General features: G+C 38.9%; 5 protein-coding genes and 1 pseudogene across 6 annotated transcripts in view; 2 read left to right on the forward strand and 4 right to left on the reverse strand.

The window, feature by feature from the left end:
* Window positions 1-1,042: 1,042 nt before the first annotated feature.
* LOC101307166 (F-box protein At5g51380-like) lies at window positions 1,043-2,956 on the forward strand. Its single transcript, XM_004308991.1, has 2 exons — window positions 1,043-2,280; window positions 2,659-2,956. The coding sequence occupies exons 1-2, from the start codon at window positions 1,043-1,045 to the stop codon at window positions 2,954-2,956; spliced, it is 1,536 nt and encodes a 511-aa protein (XP_004309039.1).
* A 608-nt stretch (window positions 2,957-3,564) lies between these two features.
* LOC101307448 (2-phosphoglycerate kinase-like) lies at window positions 3,565-6,101 on the forward strand. Its single transcript, XM_004308992.1, has 14 exons — window positions 3,565-3,612; window positions 3,710-3,793; window positions 3,877-3,950; window positions 4,055-4,088; window positions 4,194-4,252; window positions 4,343-4,457; window positions 4,565-4,602; window positions 4,729-4,826; window positions 4,918-4,973; window positions 5,047-5,192; window positions 5,252-5,393; window positions 5,535-5,600; window positions 5,713-5,787; window positions 6,048-6,101. The coding sequence occupies exons 1-14, from the start codon at window positions 3,565-3,567 to the stop codon at window positions 6,099-6,101; spliced, it is 1,089 nt and encodes a 362-aa protein (XP_004309040.1).
* A 607-nt stretch (window positions 6,102-6,708) lies between these two features.
* Window positions 6,709-8,562, reverse strand: LOC101301334 (non-functional NADPH-dependent codeinone reductase 2-like). The gene is made up of 5 exons (XM_004307752.1): window positions 8,443-8,562; window positions 7,943-8,118; window positions 7,368-7,611; window positions 7,015-7,194; window positions 6,709-6,936 (listed from the first exon to the last, which is right to left on the reverse strand). Exons 1-5 carry the CDS (start codon window positions 8,560-8,562, stop codon window positions 6,709-6,711), a joined length of 948 nt encoding a protein of 315 aa, XP_004307800.1.
* Window positions 8,563-9,998: 1,436 nt separating this feature from the next.
* LOC101301619 (putative disease resistance protein RGA3-like) lies at window positions 9,999-13,435 on the reverse strand. The gene is made up of 7 exons (XM_004307753.1): window positions 11,999-13,435; window positions 11,777-11,859; window positions 11,145-11,309; window positions 10,979-11,068; window positions 10,824-10,901; window positions 10,656-10,740; window positions 9,999-10,468 (listed from the first exon to the last, which is right to left on the reverse strand). The coding sequence occupies exon 1, from the start codon at window positions 13,388-13,390 to the stop codon at window positions 12,035-12,037; it is 1,356 nt and encodes a 451-aa protein (XP_004307801.1). The 5' UTR covers window positions 13,391-13,435; the 3' UTR covers window positions 9,999-10,468; window positions 10,656-10,740; window positions 10,824-10,901; window positions 10,979-11,068; window positions 11,145-11,309; window positions 11,777-11,859; window positions 11,999-12,034.
* LOC101307742 (putative disease resistance RPP13-like protein 1-like) lies at window positions 13,411-16,748 on the reverse strand. The gene is made up of 4 exons (XM_004308993.1): window positions 16,641-16,748; window positions 16,387-16,527; window positions 13,463-16,246; window positions 13,411-13,416 (listed from the first exon to the last, which is right to left on the reverse strand). Exons 3-4 carry the CDS (start codon window positions 16,211-16,213, stop codon window positions 13,411-13,413), a joined length of 2,757 nt encoding a protein of 918 aa, XP_004309041.1. The 5' UTR covers window positions 16,214-16,246; window positions 16,387-16,527; window positions 16,641-16,748.
* A 539-nt stretch (window positions 16,749-17,287) lies between these two features.
* LOC101308036 overlaps window positions 17,288-23,751 on the reverse strand; it is a 28,799-nt pseudogene continuing 22,335 nt past the window's right edge. Inside the window, exons 26-39 of the transcript XR_185367.1 lie at window positions 23,572-23,736; window positions 23,404-23,463; window positions 23,259-23,321; window positions 23,049-23,140; window positions 22,768-22,864; window positions 22,503-22,619; window positions 19,619-19,837; window positions 19,407-19,489; window positions 19,075-19,168; window positions 18,920-19,008; window positions 18,587-18,812; window positions 18,109-18,183; window positions 17,626-17,747; window positions 17,288-17,463 (exon numbers count right to left, since the gene is read on the reverse strand). The product of XR_185367.1 is annotated as an uncharacterized LOC101308036 (transcript). The remainder of the gene's footprint in view (window positions 17,464-17,625; window positions 17,748-18,108; window positions 18,184-18,586; window positions 18,813-18,919; window positions 19,009-19,074; window positions 19,169-19,406; window positions 19,490-19,618; window positions 19,838-22,502; window positions 22,620-22,767; window positions 22,865-23,048; window positions 23,141-23,258; window positions 23,322-23,403; window positions 23,464-23,571; window positions 23,737-23,751) is intronic.

A 23,751-nucleotide genomic window follows, 5' to 3' on the forward strand; every position in this document is an offset into this window, starting at 1 on the left:
TCTAGTCGTTGAAAAGGTATATCTTGTTCCCATTGCCCTATGGTGCTGTCCCCTCCACTACCCTTGTAAACAAATTTTGAATTATAAACGGCTATATAACGGTCTTCTGGATGGGACATCCATTATGGTAAATACCCTTTTCACCTAATGTGAAAATTTCTAAACATTCAACGTCTTCATTACCCTGATGGTCCGTAACTCTGTATTACAGTATTAGATTGAGATTTAAGATGTTTGAATTCTTTAATCATGTGTAGTCAAATAATTAGTTTACTCGCAATAAATTTCCTCATGTTTGAATCCTTTAAGAGGTGAATACAGAATACATCATGGGGTAGAGAAAAATGTGAGTTATTGCGATTAAACTAATCATGAGGAAATTTAGCTATGTTAATCAATCAAATAGTATGAACCACAGAAAAATTTAAGGGATTCTCGAGATCATATAACAATTTCTCTAATTTGGTATGAGGTTGTTCTATGTGGCAATCTTATCCAATACATTTGCGACCACAATACATTGAATATCTTCATTTTCTGTTGAATGCTTGTCATTTTGTATCACTCACGTAATCATTCATTAACTGCGAGTGATTTATACATCGTCTACAAACCTTAATACTTCTTTAATGGTTCATTTCAACGTTAATAGAAGTGTAAACTCAATTCACACAATCCGGGCGAAATTTATCTAACTTTATAGTAAAGGATAAAACCCAAAACTCAAGACTTGTTGGAACAATCGTTTTCTTCTTATGGTAAAAAGTTAAAAGCTTGAAAAAGGAAACCACAATGCAGTGTGTATAAATACACTAATTTCTCACAGTGTCCACATTATAAAGCAAACACCCCAAAGTAAAAACAAAAAAGCCGCCCAGAAAATGAGTTCAAAACAAAACCGTTCAGATTCTCCAGAAGGAAACCCTTGATCAATTTATAGTCCCACAATCTCCCAATTGATTTTCCAAAGCCCAAAACTTCTCTCTCGGAAAATGTGAAGAAGATGCAGAAAGAAAACAACCCAAGAAGAAGAATGTTCAAGATGAGATTCAGAAGATCAGAATCGGAAAAGGCAGAGGAGGATAAGGAGCACGAAACGACGGCGTTTAAGCCCGACCCGAGAAGCCCACTACGGCCGTTGAAGCTGAACCGGAGGTCGGCGAGCTGGTCGGACACGTGGCTCAAGAACACGACTTCGCTCAAGAATGTGGTCATGGCGATGCATCTGGGCTCGCCCAGAGAGTCCAGATTGAAGCCGCCGCAGAAATCCCTAGTCCCCGAATTGGGAAATTCCGACCAGACGGCGCAATTGTCCGATCAGATTCTGCTAAAGATTCTGGGGAAGTTGCCGGAGATGGATCGGAAGCCGAGCTCGATGGTCTGCAAGCGGTGGCTGAGCCTCCAGGGGAGGCTGGTGAGGTCGGCCAAGGTTAAAGACTGGAGCTTTGTCGAGTCGGGTCGGGTTATTTCACGGTTTCCGAATCTGACCCAGGTTGATTTGGTACCTGGGTCATTGATTTCTGACCGGAACTCCGGGATTCTGTTGAATAATTGTGCTTTTTCAGTGCCGGTGGCTTGTTCCGGTCACCGGGTTTTTGAGGTTGACTGTGATTTGGTTCCTGGTGAGGTTGTGGATAGAGGGCTTAGTGAGTTGGGGAGTGGGTGTCCTAATTTGAAGAAGCTAGTTGTGATTGGGGCTAGTGAGTTGGGGTTGCTTAGTGTAGCAGAGGAGTGTCCAACTTTGCAGGAGTTGGAGTTGCATAAGTGTACTGACAATTTGCTGAGAGGGATTGCAGCTTGTGAGAATTTGCAGGTGTTGAAGTTGGTGGCAAATGTGGAGGGTCTTTATGGCTCTGTGGTTTCGGATATCGGGTTGACGATTTTGGCTCAAGGGTGTACAAGGCTGGTGAAGCTTGAGCTGAGTGGGTGTGAGGGGAGCTTTGATGGGATCAAGGCAATTGGGCAGTGTTGCCAGATGTTGGAGGAGTTGAGTTTCTGTGATCATAGAATGGATGGGGGGTGGTTGGCTGCGCTTTCGTATTGCGAGAATTTGAAGACTTTGAGGTTTCAGTCTTGTAAGAGGATTGAGGTTGTTCCTGGGCCGGATGAGTATTTGGGTGCTTGTCCTGCTTTGGAGAACTTGCATTTGTACAAGTGTCAATTGAGGGATAAGGGGAGTGTGAGAGCTTTGTTCATGGTGTGTGCAGCTGCTAAGGAGATTGTGTTTCAGGACTGTTGGGGATTGGACAATGATATGTTCAGGTTGGCAAGTATTTGCAGGTAGATGGTTGCTTTTGATATGTTTTTATCTTTGGTTATGCTTGCGTTTGATATTGGCATGTTAAAATTCTAAAGATAAATCAGGTAGTGTGAATGAAAGTTTGAATCTTCTTAAAATCTTGGACTTTATTAGTAGATCTGCCGAATAGTATGATTATAATCAACTGTATCAAGTTAGATAGTTCAAATGATTTTTCAGTAACTGATAGTGGTTCTTTTGGTAATGCTCTAAAGCAAGTCAAGAAGGCAAAACACTCATTGTTTAGATATTGTCCTTTGAATCAGCATTTTGCTTTGCCTTGTTTAATCTTGTTGACTTTAGGAACTCCAGTTAGTAATATGATCTCTTACTTTGGTATGTTAATGTATCTTTTGTAGGAGGGTGACATTCCTATCTCTAGAGGGATGCTCACTTCTAACAACGGAAGGTCTGGAGTCTGTGATTCTCTCCTGGAAGGAGCTTGAAGTTCTTCGAGTAGTATCATGTAAGAATATAAAGGACAAGGACATATCTCCTACACTCTCAATCCTATTCTCTACTCTCAAAGATATGAAATGGAGACCTGACACCAAATCTCTTCTTCCGTCAAGCATTATCGGAACCAGTCTTGGAAAGAAAGGCAGTAGATTTTTCAGGAAAAATAGAGACTTGAAGTTTCTGTTCGATGCTCCTTGATCTTATACATGGATGATTCGTGTCAAATCTTCTTTTGAAGACTATCAGCATACCACAGCTGCTGTACTGATTTTATAGTCCGTTTGGACCAACACAGTTGCCTTTCCCATTAAGGGAATTGTTTCTCGGGCAACTTGCCAATTTGCCATGATTCTAAGTTCTGTAATCTTATTCTTACTTTGATCTAGTCTAGTGCTCTGAAAGATGCTGCACTTAAATGTTGTGCGTGAAGTCATGAACTATCAACAACTCAACAGATTTGCAGTAATACGTAATCCATGAGTGCGCTCTTCCATATAACCCCATATTCAAAGAGTAGAAGAACCCCAAATTTGATCAAGGAGTTTCAATGGTAAATAATTAAAATGGTAACTCTTTAATATTTTGAACCGGTCTATTAAACTCGTAAGTCGTAATATTTCCAAAAAATGTGAGCTACAGTAAGAACCTTTTATGCAGGAGATTATAATTCTATAGGGAATCACACGTACGTGAGGACTCATGAACGTATACGCCATGAAAGCCAAGATGTCGAGGATCATGTTAAATTTACTCACATGATATCAGTTTCAGCAGGAAGGAAATGCAGGACATGATATGATATTATTATGGGTCGTAAAATAAAGCACGGTTCCTCCAAATACGACTTTGTCAAGGTTTGGTTTCTTCAACATTCTCTTCCTTCTGTGTTTTGTTGTTTGATTCAATCCCCAAAGAGCCATATTCCAAAACCGTAATTGTATTGTTCTGTAGGTGAAGGTGTGGCTGGGTGAACATGCCGAGCACTACTACGTGTTTTCCAGGTTTTTACTCAGCCAGAATTTAACTGTTACCAAGGTAATAATCATCTTTCATATTCTTTTGAAATGCATACAATGTCAGTTCGAATGTTTTGCTAACTAGGCAATGGATTTTTTCAGATTCCAAACCATATATCTATCAAAATCGCTCTTGATCTCAAGAAGCTACTCGTAGACAATAGCCTTCTAGATGTGTATGTTCCCTCCTCGACCATGTTCCTTTTTCCCTCTTTTGGTTAGATTTTAATAGATGAAACCATCTTACTTGGTTGTGTTAATTGTGTACGTTTTGTTGCAGCTCGCAATTGGATTTGGAAGATAACCTGTTTAAGGTAATGTGATGATGAATTTGTACAATGTCAAATTTCCAAATTTAAAGTGGTGCACTTGGTTTACATCTGGATGTGTTGATTACATATGATCATCTCTGTGTGCAGATTATGGAGCAAAGGGGTTATGCGGAAGATTATGTAAAGCGTTACCGGATGATGACCAGGTGAAAAACTCTAGATAGTACTTTTAGGAATGAATGATGGTAAGTTTTTCAGCATTACATGGTTGTTAATTGGTATATCTTTTCTGTCAGATTTCACCATCAGAGAGTGCCATTAGTTATTATTGTGTGTGGAACTTCCTGTGTTGGAAAGTCCACCATTGCTGCCCAAATTTCACAAAGGTTCAATTTGCCTAATGTCATGCAGGTTCTTCTTTTCTATCTGCTATAACATGTACCTATTCTGTTTGATATTATTGTATGTCTTTTCTATCAGATGCCTTTGTGTTTTACTGATGTTAATGATTCTTGCAGACAGATGTGGTGTACGAATTGCTGCGCACATCAACAGAGTATGTGCCATCTTGTTTATCTCCTTGATTCTACATTTCAACAAGTTTGTATGTTAAACTAGTTCTCAACTAAAGTTAAGTTTCCTTTTTGTTCTGATAAGCAATATCTCCTCTTATCCGATTCAGTGCACCGTTGGCCTCTACTCCAATATGGGCACGAAACTTCAGCTCTTCGGAAGAGTTGATTACTGAATTTTGTAGAGAATGCCGGGTTGTTCGAAAAGGTATTCACTTCATTAGTACCCTGCAATATTTGCTAATGGATTGATTTATATTTTACATAATCTGTTGTGCAACGCATGTTTCAAATTCCAGGTTTGGCTGGTGATTTGAAGAAAGCACTGAAAGATGGAAAACCAATAATAATAGAGGTACTTAAACACTTCATGTGAAATTTCTGGAGGAAAAAGTTACATTATAACTTATGTATTTGGATGATTTCAGGGGATGCATTTGGATCCAAACATATTTTTAATGTATGAAGAAAAAACCAACTCACCGGATCTCAACACTAGTACCAATCAGCATGTCAGCTCAGAAAAAGGGAAAGCACCGGCAAGTGTTTCTGAGAACACAGGTGAACTTGCTCAGTAAGCTTTTTTATGTTTTTTCTTCTTCTAATAAACCTGCTTCCATTTCATTCATAAATGTTTGGTGGTGCAGGTGAAACTGTCAAGGGTCCTGACCCAATAGTTATACCTCTGGTTTTGAATATGGCTGAATTTGATCACCAGGCATTGCTAGAGGAGTGGATCTCATCTTGCATATGTAGTGATAGATGGCAAGTTCAGGTATTAGAAATCTTCGATTACTTTTGTTTGTTACGAAAGAAGTTACTTATGAATCTTAGTAGTTCAACCTCGGCTTCCTTATCCTCTTCATCTAACTCTTCAGTACTTTCTACTCTCTATGGTATTTCCATCTCTGTCTAGGACACAGATAAGCTGATAAGCAATGTTAAGACAATTCAGGAGTATCTTCACTCATTTGATTCAAAGGTATGTATTCTGTCTGCGCTCTCCTGTTACTTTACGATTTGCTTTATCTTTGAATTGATGATTGATGATGGTGATCAATGGTTATCTTATTATGTCAATCCTATACTATCAGGGATTGACAGTTCTCAACCTATCAGCAGCGACATTCGCTCAAAAACTAGATTGGCTGCATGGATATCTTCTTGAGGTACTTCTACTTAAACTTAGAAAATTTGACTGTTAATGTTAACAATTGATTGGCAAGTTCCAACTCCCAAGCAATGCCTACATAAGCAAAAACATCCAGGAAATTTAATGGCCAGTTTGACTGGAAAATTAGATAGCTACATACCAGCTCAATTTAATATGATCTGATCCTACCTTCTGTTCTTAGTTACTTGTCTTAATGAAGCACATATGTTATGTTGCATCTCTTCCCTGATAACTAAAGCGATTTTGACGTTCCAGCGCATTGAGCAAGGCATGCAATCAGCGTCAAGCGAAAAAGGCCAGCTTGTCTAGAATGAGACTTTGCGTTCAGGTGCTAGCTACACTGAGACAGGACTGGAATGCTGTGGAAGAGGTGAGGCCGGTCAATTCATCATCAACTTTACAGTCGACTCATTAGTACTTGCTTTCATGTTTTTATGGTAATTTTCTTTTTCTGTTTCCTGTTATGGTTTATGGCATATAGAATTTCAGAAACATCTGGTAAGCTTTCTGGAAGCTGTGGGCAAGATCGTTGAAAGGGATCATTGCAAGTTCAGAAAACAAATGAAGAGTACAATACTAGCAAGAACCTTGCGACAGCTAGCCTCTTGTAATGCCAGTATACAAATAACACCCTTTTTTGAAACTTCATCTCTTCGTCTCGATTGAACAAATGGAAATGCAATAATGACTGAACTGTTCTTTGTACTAAATTTCTACACCTGTAGTTTATTGGTAAATGTTAATCTTCAAGAACATTAGGCAGGTCCTGTCTTCCAAGCATTGTCGTGATGAAATCAAAACAAAAAATGGTAAGAAAATCAGAAGGATTTTGGGGGTGAGATTGTAATTCATTGCAGATGAAAGGTAGTACAGTACATATAAACACAACAACATCAATGTTCAATGTCTCAATGAATCAAATTTCATCATCCCATAAATCTTCAAGTGTCTTGTATGGACTTGTAGTTTGATTGATTAGAGACTCTCCCCTCATGATCTTCCTCTCCTCCAACTTCTCTATCTCCATCAAATCGTCATCGTCCAATTTCAGATCAACGGCGCCAATGTTTTCCTTCATTCTTTCTTGGTTAAAGCTCTTCACAATCACACTTGACCCTTTTGATAATCCCCATTGTAGTGCAACCTATATGAAGTAAAAACAATAAATTACATTTTGGTGAAAGTAAATAAACTAGTGTTGGGCTTGGATTTGATGGGTCACCTGGGCTGGAGTTGCATTGTGCTTGTGCGCAATGGACTGGATGATTGGGCTGTCCACCACAAGTGTTGAACCCCAAGCATTCCCTGGCCCACCAAGTGGTGAGTAAGCACTGACATGGATTTTGTGGTCCCCACACACCCTTCTAAGTCTTGCTTGCCTCCACATTGGGTGCATCTCCACCTGTGGAATGTAAAGTGATGATTGAGTGATGATGAAGATCTCAAAGACTCATACTTGAAGAAATGCATTAAACTAAAGATTGACCAAATGTTATTTGAAAAAAAAAAAAAAATACACTTAGACTTCTCTCTACATGAGATTAGATTAATCACTGTGATTAGCTTAAAATGTACCTGATTAACAGCCGGAGGAACAGAGGCAAATTCCAAAAGCTGATCAAGTTTTTTGCTTGAGAAATTGCTTATACCAATAGACCTACACAATCCCAACTCCAGGCACTTCTCCATACCAAGCCAGGTAGTTTTCAGGTCTAGTTCCTCAAAGTGATCTTCTTTTGGAATGGCATCAAATGCCCATGGCTTCAATTTCACTGGCCAGTGAACTAAGTACAGGTCCAAATGGTCCATCCCCATAGTCCTGAAGCAATTGCAGATTATTAATATGAGCAATTTGCAGATTGTTTTTCTATTTATATGAAGAATAACATCAACTTGCATAGTGATGGATCCTCAAAATCCCAAAACTCATGAATTTTTGTGCCATGATTTTCAGGCATCACAATCTTTGACCTAATATATAGGGTGGGATTTCAAGAGATTCTGCTTAGAATCCTAGTTGATTCATGAAACCACATGCATTGATATGGGTCTACAATTAGTATCTGCCTTGTTCCCGATTTAGAGAGCAGATTAAGAAATAAATTTGGTGTTAGCAAGTATAGACATAATAATCTAGTATCTGGGCTTACTTTAGAGTTTGTCTCAGAGCTGAAACAGGGTCATGGTGATGACTGCCCCATAACTTAGAGGTAACAAAGATGTCTTCCCTTTCTACAGTTCCATCTTGCATTGCCTCTGTTAAAGCGTTTCCAAGGGCAGCCTCAGAACCGTATATCTTGGCTGTGTCAAAATTCCTGTAACCCATCTGCATTGTACAAATCATCCATTTCAGAAAATTTGGAGATTTGGAGTCTGCTACTGCAATGTGCTTGTTGACAGAAAGTTTGATGTAGCATACAAAATGGACGTCTATTAGAAGTGTATAATTTTATACATTGGTTATAAAACTTACTTAAAACACTGAAACTGTAACGAGTCTCATGCTATGTTGTATAAGATATCATGCTACATGAAAACTATGTGACGTTTAAAAAGTATGAACTTTGAATTCTTTAAAAAGATACAATACCCTCGACTGAAAATGCTGTTGGTGCATCAAAAAACAAAGAAAGAAGGAAGAATAACATACCTGAAGGGCCATATGAACTGCTAGTTCAGTAGTGTGCTTATCATTTTCGAAGGAATAAGTGCCTAACCCAATGAGAGGCATTGTTACACCACAATTCAAGCGAACTTGGTTGCTCCTCATCTTTCTCAGCACCTCTCTAAATTTGGTATGTGTTTTTGCTACTCACAATGCAAATAAGGGTCTTCTGCTGCAACCTATTTATAGAGAGACCTCCTCCAATGTCAACATTAGGCTAACTGTTTTCCTAATTCAACCTCATAAAATAGTTTTTAAAACCCTGGATAAGTTGCTAGCTCATGACTCAATGAGTTAAGAAGACATTGAAATAGAATTATTGAATCAAAACAAATCAAACCAAGGGATCTTCCATGTCTGTAGGGATTTCATGAAATGTTTCAAAATACCCAAAGGGCAAGTATCTTGGGGGCATCTTTCAGTTTTGAAGAAGATTTTTATAGCTAAACAAACCCAAATAATATTTGTTGGTATATTTAAGGTCAACTTGAATGTGCCTCTGTGGCACTCTGAAAGCAAACCCTTGCTTCTAAGAACTACAAGTGTTGCCTCCTCCTCTCTATTAAGCTTGACATGGAAAATGCTTAAGCGTGCAATTTAATTATCATCGGGGTTTATTGACTCTAACAAATGATTAAGAAAATTAAATAATGGGTATTTTGACATCTAAAATTGTTTATTTTTTAAAGTCAATGGAGATCTTTTTCTTTGGCAAATAAGTCAATGAAAAAGTTAGTTATAACTTGATTATCAGACCTCTGCATAATCACATTATTCATAGAACATGAGTTTTAGAAGGTGTTCTAATTTGACAGAACAAAAAAATGTTAACAGAGTTTTTTTTAATGATATTCTTGTTTTCCGTTACCTTAATAAGAAAACAGTTGTGGCTCAAAAGTCAAATGACGCTATAAGTTTTATTTTAGTAATTAATCATCCTTGCTTAATCTTGAAAATGAATCACATTAGAGGCTTGAGTATTCCTGTTCAAAAAAAAAAGAGAAAAAAAAAGAGGCTTGAGTATTCTCCTTAATTTACACTTATGAGGCAACATTCCTATTTTCATGACAGTTTGGGTCCAAATCCCACAGAACTTAAACCGTACTACTCATACTCAGTACCACCACCTAGTTGGCCTATTATATACGAATTAGATTGGATTTGGATTATATATCAAAATCCATTTCTGGGAAGACCAAAATCCGATAGGGGGAATACATTAGGCATTTTAAATCCCTTAGGAAGATACACATTGCTGGTTATATATTAGCACAGATTTTGTGGACATATATCACAACAAGACATGATACGTATATTTTGAGCACCGCCACAAAGATCGACGCGTTAGAATCCCAACCCAAAAATCATAGTCATGTGAAGCAGAGATTTTCTCATGTTCTTTCTATCATCTTGAGACCACAAAAAGGATTCGAAAATCTAATACACGAACATATTTGGCATACAAATTCAAAGCTTTAGAATACCAAACTGAGCACAGGGCTCCAAATAGGCACAACATTTGAATGCCACCACCATGGAACTACTCGAAGCACAGTTTTACATATACACTTGTACCTAAATGAGAGCTGTGAGATTGTTTGCATGATCAATCTAGCTAACACATGTAAACAAACAAGAAGTTTCTCATACATACGTTGAAGTCTTGAAGATGAATAAACTTTACTAGGAAGGATCATTCACCGTGGTAAAGTAAAACGTCTGAACCAAAAGAGAAGCGTTCGACGAATCAGACCAAGTTATACTCGAAATGATAGCAAAGACGTATGTCATTCTTATGAATGATCAGTTATGTTGCCTTGAAGAGGTTGTTACATTATGGTGATCTCATTCTCAGGTGGTCCTGGTAGTGGGAAATGCAATGTGCAAAGATAGATGAGACTTTGGGTTCACAGTGTTCACTCATGCTTCTCCCCAGATCTCTTGTTCAATTCAAAGAGGTGAGTCCCTGAGTTTGTAACAAAAAGCTCACCATACATACACGTCACACCCCCTGCACCAAAACACAGCCAAAGAACTGAATTTGGAGTTCATCTAAATGATAGAAGTTCATGTTCCAATTCATTCAACAGAAAGTACAAAATATGCATGAGAATGGATAATGCTATACACATAAACTGATATCAATGGCTTAAAAAATGAACTGGACACATGCATACACATAACTAAGAAGTGCATACCTTCTTTTCCTTCTGAATCTCTGATGCAACTCCAGCTAGTACTCCAACCGAAGACTATGAACTCATCAGATGAACGCTTATAACACTAAAAACAAGCACCAAAGGAAACTCATTTGGATGGATAATATATAAATAAGTACAAGCAAAGGCCAATGAAACTAATCTTACTTAAGCTGCTTCTTCTTTACAGTGGCCTCCAGTCCTCCGCAACTCAATCACCAATACAAATTAAATCAGTCCCCCAACCTGTCATTAGAAAGTCCAATTAGAAAACTGCATGAATCAATGACACATTACATAAGTACCAATGAGCAGCTTAATACCTTGGTAATCATTAATATTATCAGATTCGCACCAGCCAAAAAGCTACCATTGAAGTCCACATCAAGTTATCAACCAACATATTTATCTGCCTAGTTCAAAATATAGTCAGAAGATTAAGAAATGAATTTGGTGTTGATAGGTAAGTAATCTAGAATCTGTGCTTACTTTAGAGCTCTGAAACAACAGGGTAATGATGATGACTACCCCATAACATAGAGGTAACAAAAATGTTTTCTCTTTCCACCGTCCCATCTTGAATAGCCTCTGTTAAAGCTATTCCCAGGGCAGCCTCAGAACCATATATCCTGGGTCCTGGCTGTGACAAAATGCCTGTAACATACCCATTTTCAGATATTTGCAGGAAATTGGAGCATACTACTCTGTAAAGGCTACTACATATATATGTTTTGCTACTAAAACTTACTTACAACACTATCTATAAAAGAGTCTCATGCTGTTGTTCAACATATATGTTATGCTACTAAATATGTTACATTTAAAAGTTCGAACTATTTACTTTATTGACAAATATCAACCCTTGAGAGTGTTTGAGTATCACAGTTTACAACCAGCAATGGCAGCTTGTGTTTGATTAGTAGCTTGATTAAGATGACATAATACATTGTTATAAAGCCATTGAATACTACGAGTATTTGAATAGTGATTAGCAAATTAAACTTCAGCACAGAATACAAAACTACATTCAATACAGGTCAAATGCCTGATGCAAGTTTTCCAGCACCAAACAAAACTAACAAATTGAGTTGCATTTTCACATCTTAGTGTATTTGACAAACCTCGACAGAGCTGATATTGTTTCTATCACAAACTTCCCGGAAGGGATCGAGTTGAGACTCCAAATGTCATATTATATGGAGACCTGCAGATGGAAGAAATAAAAAGTTCAAATTTAAAACAGAGGAAAGTTTGACAAGCTTCAACATGTTCCCTCGCTTTTCTACATGTATTTGATAACATTATCATCAGTGCGGATGTTGTCTCAAATTACAAGTGCGTACCTGGAAACGACTCCATCGAGGAGTGTCGGTTTTCTCTTATATGAGTTCGCCATTAATTCGTACGCAAGGGATGTGTGCTATCTTGTGCCGGTATCGTCCTTTGTATCTCTGTTCAAGTAGAGGACAGTTGTGAATACGAAGTTGTGAAAGAGGCAGGCCTTCCTCCACTGGAAGGGTTGTAAGCTTCGGACAGCTGAGGATGGAAAGAAGTTCAAGAGAGGTGAGGAATTGAAAGCCCTTGCTCAGTTTCTTTAGATTTGGGAAGCCTTCAATTCTCAAATTAACAAGAGATCTGGGGAGCAGTATCTCCGTCTCCTTTGAATTCTCAGCAGCAGGTGGAAATGACACCAGACCTCCATCATCTTCACCCCATAGAAGCAAACGTTTCAAAGAGGCGAGTCTCTGCAACCCTTGAGATTCCATCAGCGCCTTACAGTTCTTGATCTTGAGAATTGACAGCGATGTTAGGTTGGTGGGGAAGGAAGTTGTAGTTGTCAAATCTTCAAAGTAATCAATACTCACAACTTCAAGATTACTGGTGTGCATCATGTCTCTCGCCAACTGTGCCACCTCCAATTTATCGCAATTTAGGATCTGTATCATTCTTGGCCACACATTCATTCTCGGCAACGAAACAAGACTTTGACAATCATAAACAATTAATGACTGAAGATTGGTGAGGTGGCACACTCCCTCGGGTAAGGATTTCAGGTTTGGGCAGTCCCAGATGTAAATTAACTCGAGTTGGCAGCTGTCATCGAGGAACCTCTCAGTTATTAGCTCCAGCTGTCCACAAAACACTATCTCAAGCTGTTTAAGAGACCTGGGTAATTGATTTTTGCATAATAAGCACATCAAAGAGGGACATTCATTTATCGTCAAACGCTCAAGACAAGAAGAAGAAGAACCGTTACCCACCTCCTCCTCCTCTTTCTCTATTAATGACTTTAAATTCTCACAATTCTCAATCTCTATTCTTTTTAGGCTGGGAGGAATCTGGTATTTTGCAAAGTGCGAAAGAGAATCGCAGCCCTTAATCTCTATGACTTGGAGACAAGGTGGCAGACCAACATCCGGAAAAGAAACAAGACTTGAACATTTACTTATGTGCAGCTCTTGAAGTGATCTAAGGTGATGCAATCTTTCTGGTACCTTCACAAGGCTTCCACACTTGCTTAATTCCAGACATTCAATATTGCAATCCAGGATTTGCAATTGCACCAACTGTTCTACTTCAATCCCTAGCTTTTCAACAAGGATCGAGTTGTCTTCGATATACAGACGACCAAGAGAAATCAAGTGTTGCAGTAATCTATCCTCGTTTTGAAAGCAACATGTAAGCTCCTCACAACGAGTGATCTTCAACTCTTTAACATTTTTCAAGCTTTTCATGAACGCCTCTGTTTGGAATCTCAATTCTGATACATTTGAAAATGTCAAACTCTCTAGTAAGTCAAACCGAACCGTACTTGTGTCGTACACCACCATCTTGCACTTTTCAATGATTGATCCATGAAGCTGTCTGTATTTGGATACTGAAACAACCAATTCCTCACATCCATATATCCTAAGCTGTGCTAATGAATCAAGATTCTCTGGTAAATCACCCTCTAATTTGGGGCAGCCCCTGATGGAAAGCCTTTTCAGGCAAGAGAAAACTTCAACCCCCTCACTTTGTTGGCAAGGATACCAATTCTTCCAATTTTTCAGATTCCAAAACTCAAGGGTCTCTAAAGCTTGAAACGACAAGTCACCTTCTCCATAAAACTCAACACCAACACTCTCCACTGCATCCATTTCTTGTATACAAAGTTCTTTGAGACAAGGCAACTGTCCGAATGGTGGCAAGAATTGACAATGATTACAACCTTCTAACTTTACCCGCACCATTTTAGTGAATGAAGGATTCCCAATCCATGTTGAAAATTTCAATCCACCATAACCTTTGATGGTGAGCTCTTTGAGCTTGCTATGAGGTTGTAACATGTCAAGCACAATTGCTGCATCTTCTGTTGAGACAGTCGAAGAAGACCATTCAAGAAATAGGGCTTCAAGCCTTTCCTTGCTCTTTAAGTTGGCACTCCTGGCATCCTCGACACGAATCACATTTTCTAGTCTTGAGATGTGCAATGTCCCTTGCAGATGCAATAATGACTCAATCTCTCTTACTCCTGATCCACTACCTTTGCCAATAACAAACTCAGGCAATGTTTGGAGGTTAGTCAATTGACCGAGCTGAGGAGGCATTTCTTCCAACGAAGATGTCTCTGAATTGTTGAGATGACGCAAATTAACTAGGTTCCTCATGCTTGTGGGCAGTGCCTTCAACTGGTGACAACTTTCCAATAACAATGTCTGCAAGTTGTACAGAGTTGTTGTCGAGTCTGGCAAACTTCTTATCCCAGTGTGGGAGAGATCAAGATACCGTAGATGCTTCAATTCACCAATTGTATCTGGCAACTCGATTATTTCATAACTTTTCAAAGAGAGGAGTCGTAAGTATTGGAGTTTGGGCAATAAATCAGAAGTAACCTTCTGAGCCAGATAATGATCATATGAAGGTGAAAGTGGTAAGAACGTTCGCAAAGATGTAGCTTCAGAATAGACCTCGAACTTCTTAACCCCATCATACTTTCCAAGAATGTAAGACGAATGACGAACCTTGGGCAAACATGTACGTTGCTGCGAGTCATAATTCTGCATATCCTCCAATCTACAACATGAACTTCCTGCAGCCCAACGTGCCAAATCAGTAACCAGGTCATGCATTATGTATCGCGACTCTGTTTTGCTTGATTTTTGAAATAATGATCTAGACACCAACTCTTGAAAATAGTCACGTCCCAAATCTTCCATTTGCTTATGTTCTTTGGGTTGCTGCGGAATCAAACCTTCCGCCATCCACCAAAGGATCAATTGCATCTCCTCAAATTCATAATCATTCGGAAGTATTCCACAGTAGGAGAAACACCGTTTCAAAGTTGAAGGGAGATAATGATAGCTCAGTTTTAATGCTGGACGGATATCCTCCATCTTGTTCTGGTCTGAGTCTGATAGTGTCCACATCTTGTGGTCTAATATGTCTTCCCATTCCTCTAGTCTTTTCCAACGTAAAAGCCCACCAAGTGTCCTTGCAGCTAACGGTAACCCATTGCATTTTTCTACAATTTTCTCTTTAAGGAACTCAACATCTTCGGGTCTGTTTTTTAACTGTGCATGGTGCTGAAAGAGTTCCCAACATTTATCTGTTGACATCGGGTTCAAGTTATAAGGGCTCCTATCTCCCATCATATTTGCGACATTGGCGTCACGTGTTGTCACGATGATCTTACTTCCAGCTGCTCCAACACGAAAGGAGGCCTGCAGTGTAGTCCATTGACCATAGCTACAAGTGTGCCAGACATCATCAAGAACAATTAAAAACTTCTTGCCAGCCAATTCCTTACTCAACTTCTCCAGAATTGAGTTAAGCTCCTTCAATTCCTGAACTGGAGAGGACGTGACTGATTCCAAAACGGCTGCTGCCACCCTTACAATGTCAAAGTCGTCTGACACAGATACCCATCCTTTTGGGGAAAACTGGCCAGTTGCAGCATCGTTGAATACATGTTTAGCAAGTGTTGTCTTTCCTAGTCCTCCAGTACCGACAATACCAACCACATGATAATTCTCTTGTTTTGAAAGCAAATCATAGAGAATCTTAGCCTTTGCTTCATCCCTTCCCATCACAGGTCCATCAAGTTGATAAGTAGTGGGTGGCATTTTCCATGGCTTTTTAGACACTCCAAGTTTCTTCAAACCAAGCTGCTTCTCTCGAGTGGTTATCTCCTCAAGTCGATCACTTATCTTCTTGATTGCTGAGTTCAGACCAAAATTGGACTTAACTTTAGAGAGTGAGCTCCATAACTTGCTTTTGCTTCCTTGTTGTCTTTCTATCCTCCGCTTCAGCATTTTAGTATCAAATATGTCCAATACATCTTGAAGATCGTAAGACAAATCTACTGAGATCATCCAGCCACTCTTTACTGCTCTTCGTGTTAGTTGCTTCTCCTCAGCATCACTCAGCACCGCTTCAATGGCCCTCAACGTTCTAGTCCATTTCTCCAGCACCTTTTTGTCGACCCCCTTAAGGCGTCCGAAGTACTCAGTGATCTCTTGATCCGCCAACTTCTCAAGCAGCACCGGGAGGAATGCACCAAGAACAGCCTCCCCCATCGTTTCTTTTTTGTACAATCGATGTATTCAAAACTGCAGAAAGTGAAGCTAGTAGTTAATTAAGGTACAATTATAGTTGATGCATGCATGCTAGAAAATAATTTAAACAATGAAATGGGTGTTAAATCTGATTCGTTTCCCTTAATTTGCAAGATCGGAAAACATGCACTTACATGAAAAGTTGATTATTTCTTCTGTGAGATCACAACTAAAACACTTGCAACGTTAATTCTTGCACAAGGTGATCGGCCAAGTCTCTGAGATCATGATCATGACAGACTTTCTTGTTGCAGATCGATCTGATTCCAGCTATACTGCACAAATTAGTAAGCGGATCCAGTTTAATTAGTTCATAATGATAATCCAACATGAATATAACTGATTAACAAAATGAAATTAGTAACGGATTCAAGAAGAGCTAGCTTACATGGATCAAAGGATATCTGAGTCCAAAATCAAGAAGCCCTTTCTTCTTTAGATGAATAATGCATACAGTGCGGTGTGTATAGATCAAGTATGAATGGATAGAAGCTCCTCTGGCGAAAAGTCTAGATATGAAAGCCACTTGCACTTTCCTAAAAGTCGATGAAACAAAGGTGAGCCACACAACAGGAACGACGAGAAAAGGCAATGGAACACAAAGGTTTCACCCTGCCGACGCCGAAGTTACTAATGTTTGTGTTCTACTGTGACTGTTGATACTTGCTGTACATGCATCTAATGTTTTCATCTGTTTTTTCTGTTTTTTTGTTCTACTGGATAGGGTAAAACTATTTTTTTGTTCTACTTGTTATAGAACAGACGACGACTATGTTTTGTGAGACTAATTACGCTTATGGTACCAATTCATCAACGAAGATGCGTTTTTGGCAATAAAACATATTTGGACCACCGTTTTTTGGTGAATTTGAATAATATTATTGGATAGTCTTCACAGAGATGGGCTCATGGGCAATATCATTCAAAACCATACAATTATTCGAAAATTTGAAATACAAATTCGACGCTCTACAATATATGCAGGTTGAGCACAGGGCTCAAAACAGGCACAACATTGGAATGCCACCACCATGGAACTACTCAATCGTCAAGAGAGTTTTACATATACATTTGTACCTAAATGAGAGCTGGGAATTGGTTGCAGAACCAACTAGCACATGTAGTAGACAAACAAGAAGTTTCTCATACATACGTTGAAGATAGATAAGCCCTCACAAGAAAGGATCATTCACCATGATAAAGTAAAACATCTGAACCAAAAGAGAAAAGTTCAACAAATTAGAACAAGTTATACTTGATATGATAGCAAAGAAGCGACTTGTGTTCAACGCAAAGCTACAATTGAAATGAGCATGGAAACATGGAAAGAAAACAGTAGAAATGGCCATTTAGTAAAGGGATTGGAGACGTACCAGCATCACTTGTTTTGTTTAGCAACGGTCCTTTGAACAGTTGAAACTCCATCCACAAACTTTGTCCGGAAAAGGACATTAGCATTATTGAACATGCCTTCTTTCAGTGAAACCACAATGAACTGAAAAAAATGTGATAAACAAGAAAATGGGTAAGTAGATGTCGCATATTATCTTTATAAGTTATGCCGCAATCTGCTCTTTTGTAGAATGAGGTTTGAATTACAAACTCCAGAATACCAGACTCTACAAACAGCCAAGGGACGACGATCAGTCAAAGAGCAGTGAATATACCAGATCACAACTATGCCTAAAACGCTTTCTGAACTTTTTGGGATTTGTAAAAGTCAGATAGCATTACTTATTTACTTGCACAATGAAGGAAAAGAAGTTGTATGGATTACTGGAGGAGAAGATGGCACATGTCAGAAGAAGATTCCAGCTAGGTAAAATGTAAATAACCAGATGGCAGAATCCACCGACCTGGGAGTGTGGGAAATGACTTTTGATCATTCTTCCAATATTCTGGGTGTGACTTAGATCAAGAGCTGCATCAACCTGCAAGTGAATAACAAGATGCTGAAAACTGTTTCATCTTAACAACCAGAGATCAATACAATATAATGCAACCCACATTAAAGCTTTGCAGAGTCTACAGATGCTACAAGTATCCCACTAGATTACTCCAAAAAGAAAAAAAAGTAAAACTTTGAATGACAACTTCCACAGGTGGAGTAGCGATGTCAAACAAAGAAACGACACAAAAAAAAAGAAGCTAAAACCCAGGTAAATAAGAAACGAGCCGTCCATTAAACACATAGGAACAACAGAGCACCAATGTTGTAGAAATGTTTTGGTAGAGAATCCACAGCAGAATCTTATAGTTTAGAATTTCTAAACCCAAATTGCACCCAGTTCAGTGAAAAAAGTCAATAAACCCTAAAAGAAAAGTTAAGCATACCTCATCCAGTATATACAGAGGAGCTGGTTTGAAGAGAAGCAATGCCAAGATCAGAGAAAGTGCCAGCAGGGATCGCTGACCTCCACTCAGTTCTGACAAAGACTGTTTCCAATCACCCCCAAATGCAACACACACCTCAAGGCCATCTAGGAAACTACACCCTTCAGGAGGTTCAAGCTTTCCCATTGTGCCGGGTAAAAGGGTAGAAAAGATAGACCGTAAGTCTCTGAAGGAAGAATTTTTTTATCAGTTTCAGTTTGGAGTCAAAAATAAATAGCATTGGAAGTATAGAGAAGTTGCTGAAAATCACAAAGTCAACTGAGAATGACTCACTTGTTAACTTTGACCCAAGTAACATTCAATGTTTCCTTCTTTTTCTCATCCAGCTCTTCAATCACCATCTTGATCTTAGACTTGTCATTCTAAGAAGGAATTCTAGAAGTAAAAGAAAAGGAAAACAGCTCACAGACAGATCAAGGTTCACCAACCTCAATGATGTTCTTCTTAGACATTAGGTCATTGTACTCGTCTTCTGCTTTCTCAAACATTGCCATAACTTTCTTATTCACCCTTTTCTCAAGGCTACAAAAGGTATAAAAAAAAAGTCATCTCTCAGCCTCATGGAAGGAACTAATAACAAACTTCACAACATATCAATTACGGAGGGAGCATCTTAGTTAAACAACTCCCGTGCAGTTTATTTTCCATAACAACGTTATGTAAATTGGATTTAAAACCATAAGACTTCATGAAATTCATAACTAAGTTTATTTTATGTTTGTTTTATATATAAGGATGGCGAACATAGAAATTCTTTTACGAATTACATTTATAATAGTATGAGATCCAAAATTCGATAGGTGATTTAAGCAGGCCAGCCAAATGATTCACAAGAACCACTATCTAACAACAAACTTCATCAAACAAGTTGTTTCAGATAAAGGAAGCTCAATCAGACCAAAAAGAAAAAAAAAACTCAATTAGATGCCACGGACGATAGTTCAATTAAATCTCAGCAATAATAAAACATACCTTGAGATCCTTTGAAGCTGACTGGAGTAGAGCTTTTGTCTCTTTGATCTTCTTTTCCAAATCTTTCAGCCTTCCCTCCCGACTGTTGTCGTGCTCTTTGATTGATTTCTCAAGAAATGACACTTTATTCACACAATCTTCATGCAAAAGTTTCTTTTCTTTGGCTGCAGTATTAGCTTCTTGTAGCTCTTGCTCAATCCTCTTTACTAATTCACCAAGCTAGATAGCAGAATAAAAAATTAGGAAAAATTCCCATCTGCCCTAATTTTAAAAAAAAATTTCCCGCTAATAAAATAAGAATCTAAAATTCCCACTAACCATAACACTTCTAATGATTTATTCCCTCTAACAAAATTTTCAGCTTTTCTATTATTTTTATTGACAAAACTGACCTCCCCTCCATTCTCTCATCTCTCTCTCTCCCCCCCTCCCCACCGTGCTTGTGCTTCGCCAGAGCCTTCTTCCCGGTGCGAATTCACTACAACGCCGCCTCTACCGGCTCTCCCTCCATATCTCCTCCACCGCCACCACCTCTCAACAGCTCCTCCCTCCACTCTCCAACCATCGCCGTCAAACATATCGAAATCACCACTCTCGAAAATCTCTGTGTGGAGATCGTCTTCAAAGTTGATCACCTAACGCCGGTATGGATCTAACGACAGTGGTGGATCTGACGACGTCGAGATCTGATCGTGCTCCGATCCGCTCCGCCGTTGTCACCGTCTCTTGCCGTAAATCTCAGATCCTTCCAGGCATGGACTTCTGATTGAAAACGCTCTTAACGAGGTGAGTAGAGAGTGAGGTGAATTGGTTTTCAGTGCCACTTCGATTCTGTGTTTGAGAAAATGTGATGGAATTGTTAAATCTTGTGGTTTAGTAGTATTTTCGGCCTGAAATGAGGGTTAGATTTTCAATTTTGAGTGGTGGATTAGTGTAGAACGGATCGGTTATTGTTTGTAGGGATATTGTTTGAAGCATGTTTAGGTTAGATCAACCTGAAATGGTAGATTTTTGTGACTGGAAATGGTTGTGACGGAGGGATGCTCTTCATGGAGGAGTCTGGGTGGTGGGTTCACTGCTCCAATTTGAAGAACGACCATTATTTTTGGGGTTGTTGAACTTGAAGCATTTATGGAAGAGGGTCGTTTATGCATCAAAAAGAGATCATGGATCTCTCACATGGGAGTCGTATTTGTAGTATTTATTGATGGATTTCTTAGGGAAAATGGAGGATTTCATTTCATGCATATATAATATATGGCACTATGGCAGATAACCACCAAGACACTAAGCGTGGAATATTGCTTTATGGTCTTTGAGCCTTTGTCTATGTAGACACAGACTTCTAATTCACCATTTGTCCTAGTATTTTAGGGTATATGCATGTATGGTGTAACATGCAAGTTTTGTTTTACTTTGTTTAAGACCATAATAGTTGATTTTTAGTACACGACTTCAAGAATACATGAATTATTCTTTGCATAGTTGAATGTATTATATATTGATTGTGATAGTAGTTTATAAATTGCGATAGATCGACTTCCTATTGTCTTTATACATGGCGATAGACTTCCAATTGTCTCTAGTAGACTATGTACTACCCCCAATAGGAGGTCCTATTGCCCCCAATAGGTGGTCCTATTGCCCCCAATAGGTGGTCCTATTACCCCCACTATGAGATCCTACTGACCCTAGTAGGAGGTCATACTGACCCAATAGGTGGTCCTACTGCCCCCATTAGGAGGTCTTACTGCCCCTAGTAGACCCTAGACGAACCCCCTACTGCTCCTAATAGACCCCCGAAGAACCCCCTACTGCCCCTAATAGACCCCCCGATGAACCCCCTACTACCCCCAGTAGGAGGTCCTAATGACCCCAATAGATGGTCCTACTGCCCCAGTAGGAGGTCCTAGTGGAGGAATATTATGTTCTTTATGTATGTCCTATTGTCCTTTAATTAGGGTGTGAAGAGTCACTTGTTTTGGTGTAGATTTGGATAGAAGTTATCTTCTCAGTCTTACATCTTATAGAATATTATAGACTTCACTTCTTCCATTTCAAAACTTTTCTTAATACATGTATACCTTATATCTTAAGTTTAAGGATCCTACTGCCCCCAGTAGGAAGTCATACTGCCACTACTAACCTACTGACCCTAGTAAGAGGTCCTACTGATCCTAGTAGGACCAGTAAGAGGTCATATTGCCCTAAGTAGGATGTTGTATTGCCCCCAATAGGAGGTCTTACTACCCCAATAGGTGGTCATACTGCCCTCAGTAGGAGGTCCTAATGACCCTAATAGGTGGCCATATTGCCCCCAATAGGGACATATTATAAGTGACTAAAGCACAACGACCCCTGGAGTCCGGTCAACGGTCGTCGGAGCCCGGTCAACCACCCTCGGAACCTAGTCAATGGTCCCCGAAGCCCGGTCAACGGTCCTCAGAGTCTGATCAAAAATTGTCGGAGTCCCGTCAACATCATTGGTCGTGGGAATCCGGTTATAAAAACTTTATTTTATAATAGACTATTATAATGGTCTATTGTAGTTTATTTAATTCATTAAGGGTATAATTATCTTTTTGTTCTTATAATGGTCTATTGTAGTTTATTTAATTCATTAAGGGTATAATTATCTTTCTGCTCTTATAATGGTCTATTGTAGTTTATTTAATTCATTAAGGGTATATTTGTCTTTCAGCTATTTAAGTTGACTCTTGGGAATTTTAAAATCTGATTTTGTTAGTGGGAATAAAATTCTTAAAATTAGGGCTAGTGGACATTGTCCAAAAAAATTAAGATTCATGTCATAAATCCAGTAAACACAGTCCGCAGCATAGTTCTGAACTGAATATGCTAAAAGAGAAAAGAAATGTGACAAAACCTTATGATGCTCATTTTGTTCAGCCCTGCCCTGAAATAATTTAAGGTCATATGATTTGAGTTCTAACTATTGTTTAAGCTCCATGAACTTCTTGTGAAGAGGCTGAATTTCTCTTATCTGCAAATAGAAATACATTAATGAAATTGCTATGGAAATGAAGTTCCCAATGACATATAAAACAGCCACACTATGATTTTTCAATTGCATATAGTGTAATATGGAATTTCAGTATCGTATTGAGAGAAAATAAGATTTCATAGGCAACCTTAGCTTCAATCTCAGTCAACTTTTTCTGATGCTCAGAGAGTTTTAGCTCAGCTTCAGCCAGCTCATGACGCTGCCTTAACAGATCACCCCCACCCCTGTGACAGGAAATTATTGCTTTAGAAGGAAAACTAGCTAGATGTATATGTACTTTGAATTGATAAATGATAAGGACAACACAAGTACGGAAAATTAGTCAGAGAAATCTAACAACAGATATATTCTAGACGAAGGGAGATAAAGCATGAAATCTGAACTGGAGGAAAAAGAACAGTGGCATACTTGCGGCTTCCACCAGTCAAAAGACCACTGGGCTGAAAGATATCACCTTCAAGAGTGACACTAGGGGTACGAACTTCCCTGTTAAAAGCAACCTAGGAAACATTCATAGAGAATCAGATTGGGTCATGCCGCTTTCCAGTTTAGAATACAAGTGTTTAAAAGGACAATACTATATAATCAGCCAACAGCACGATCAAATCCACCTCTCACCTCCTTTGCAGCATCAATAGTCTTGCACACAAAGGTTGAACCGAAGACATATTCCATAGCACTCTGCAGTAAACATTAAATGGTAGGTAAAGTGAGCAATTATCATATTCCGGAGGTCTGTAATTTGTTTATGATCGAAAGATACCCTCAGGTGCTCATCATAGCCAACCAAAGAAAGTGCAAGTTCTGCGTTTTCTCTGCCAACCTGATCATAGAAATCAAGGTTATTAGTATAATAAGCCACACCATTGGGAGGAAAGAAAAGCCTAAAACGAGGTCGGGGCAGGACAAACTATTGGCAAAAGAAACTAACCAATTTAGCAGCAGCATTTTGAACCCTAGGAGGAACTGTGTGAGCTTGAATTTTGTTCAAGGGTATGATTGTTACTCTTCTTCGAAGATTGCCATTCTGAAGAAGTTGTTTTCCAGTACTTTCTGTGTCTACGACAACATTAAACAACTTTCCACCAGCAGTGACCTAGAAATCGAAGGT

This window comes from Fragaria vesca, linkage group LG7, assembly GCF_000184155.1.
Source record: "Fragaria vesca subsp. vesca linkage group LG7, FraVesHawaii_1.0, whole genome shotgun sequence".
Classification (NCBI taxonomy): Eukaryota; Viridiplantae; Streptophyta; class Magnoliopsida; order Rosales; family Rosaceae; genus Fragaria; species Fragaria vesca.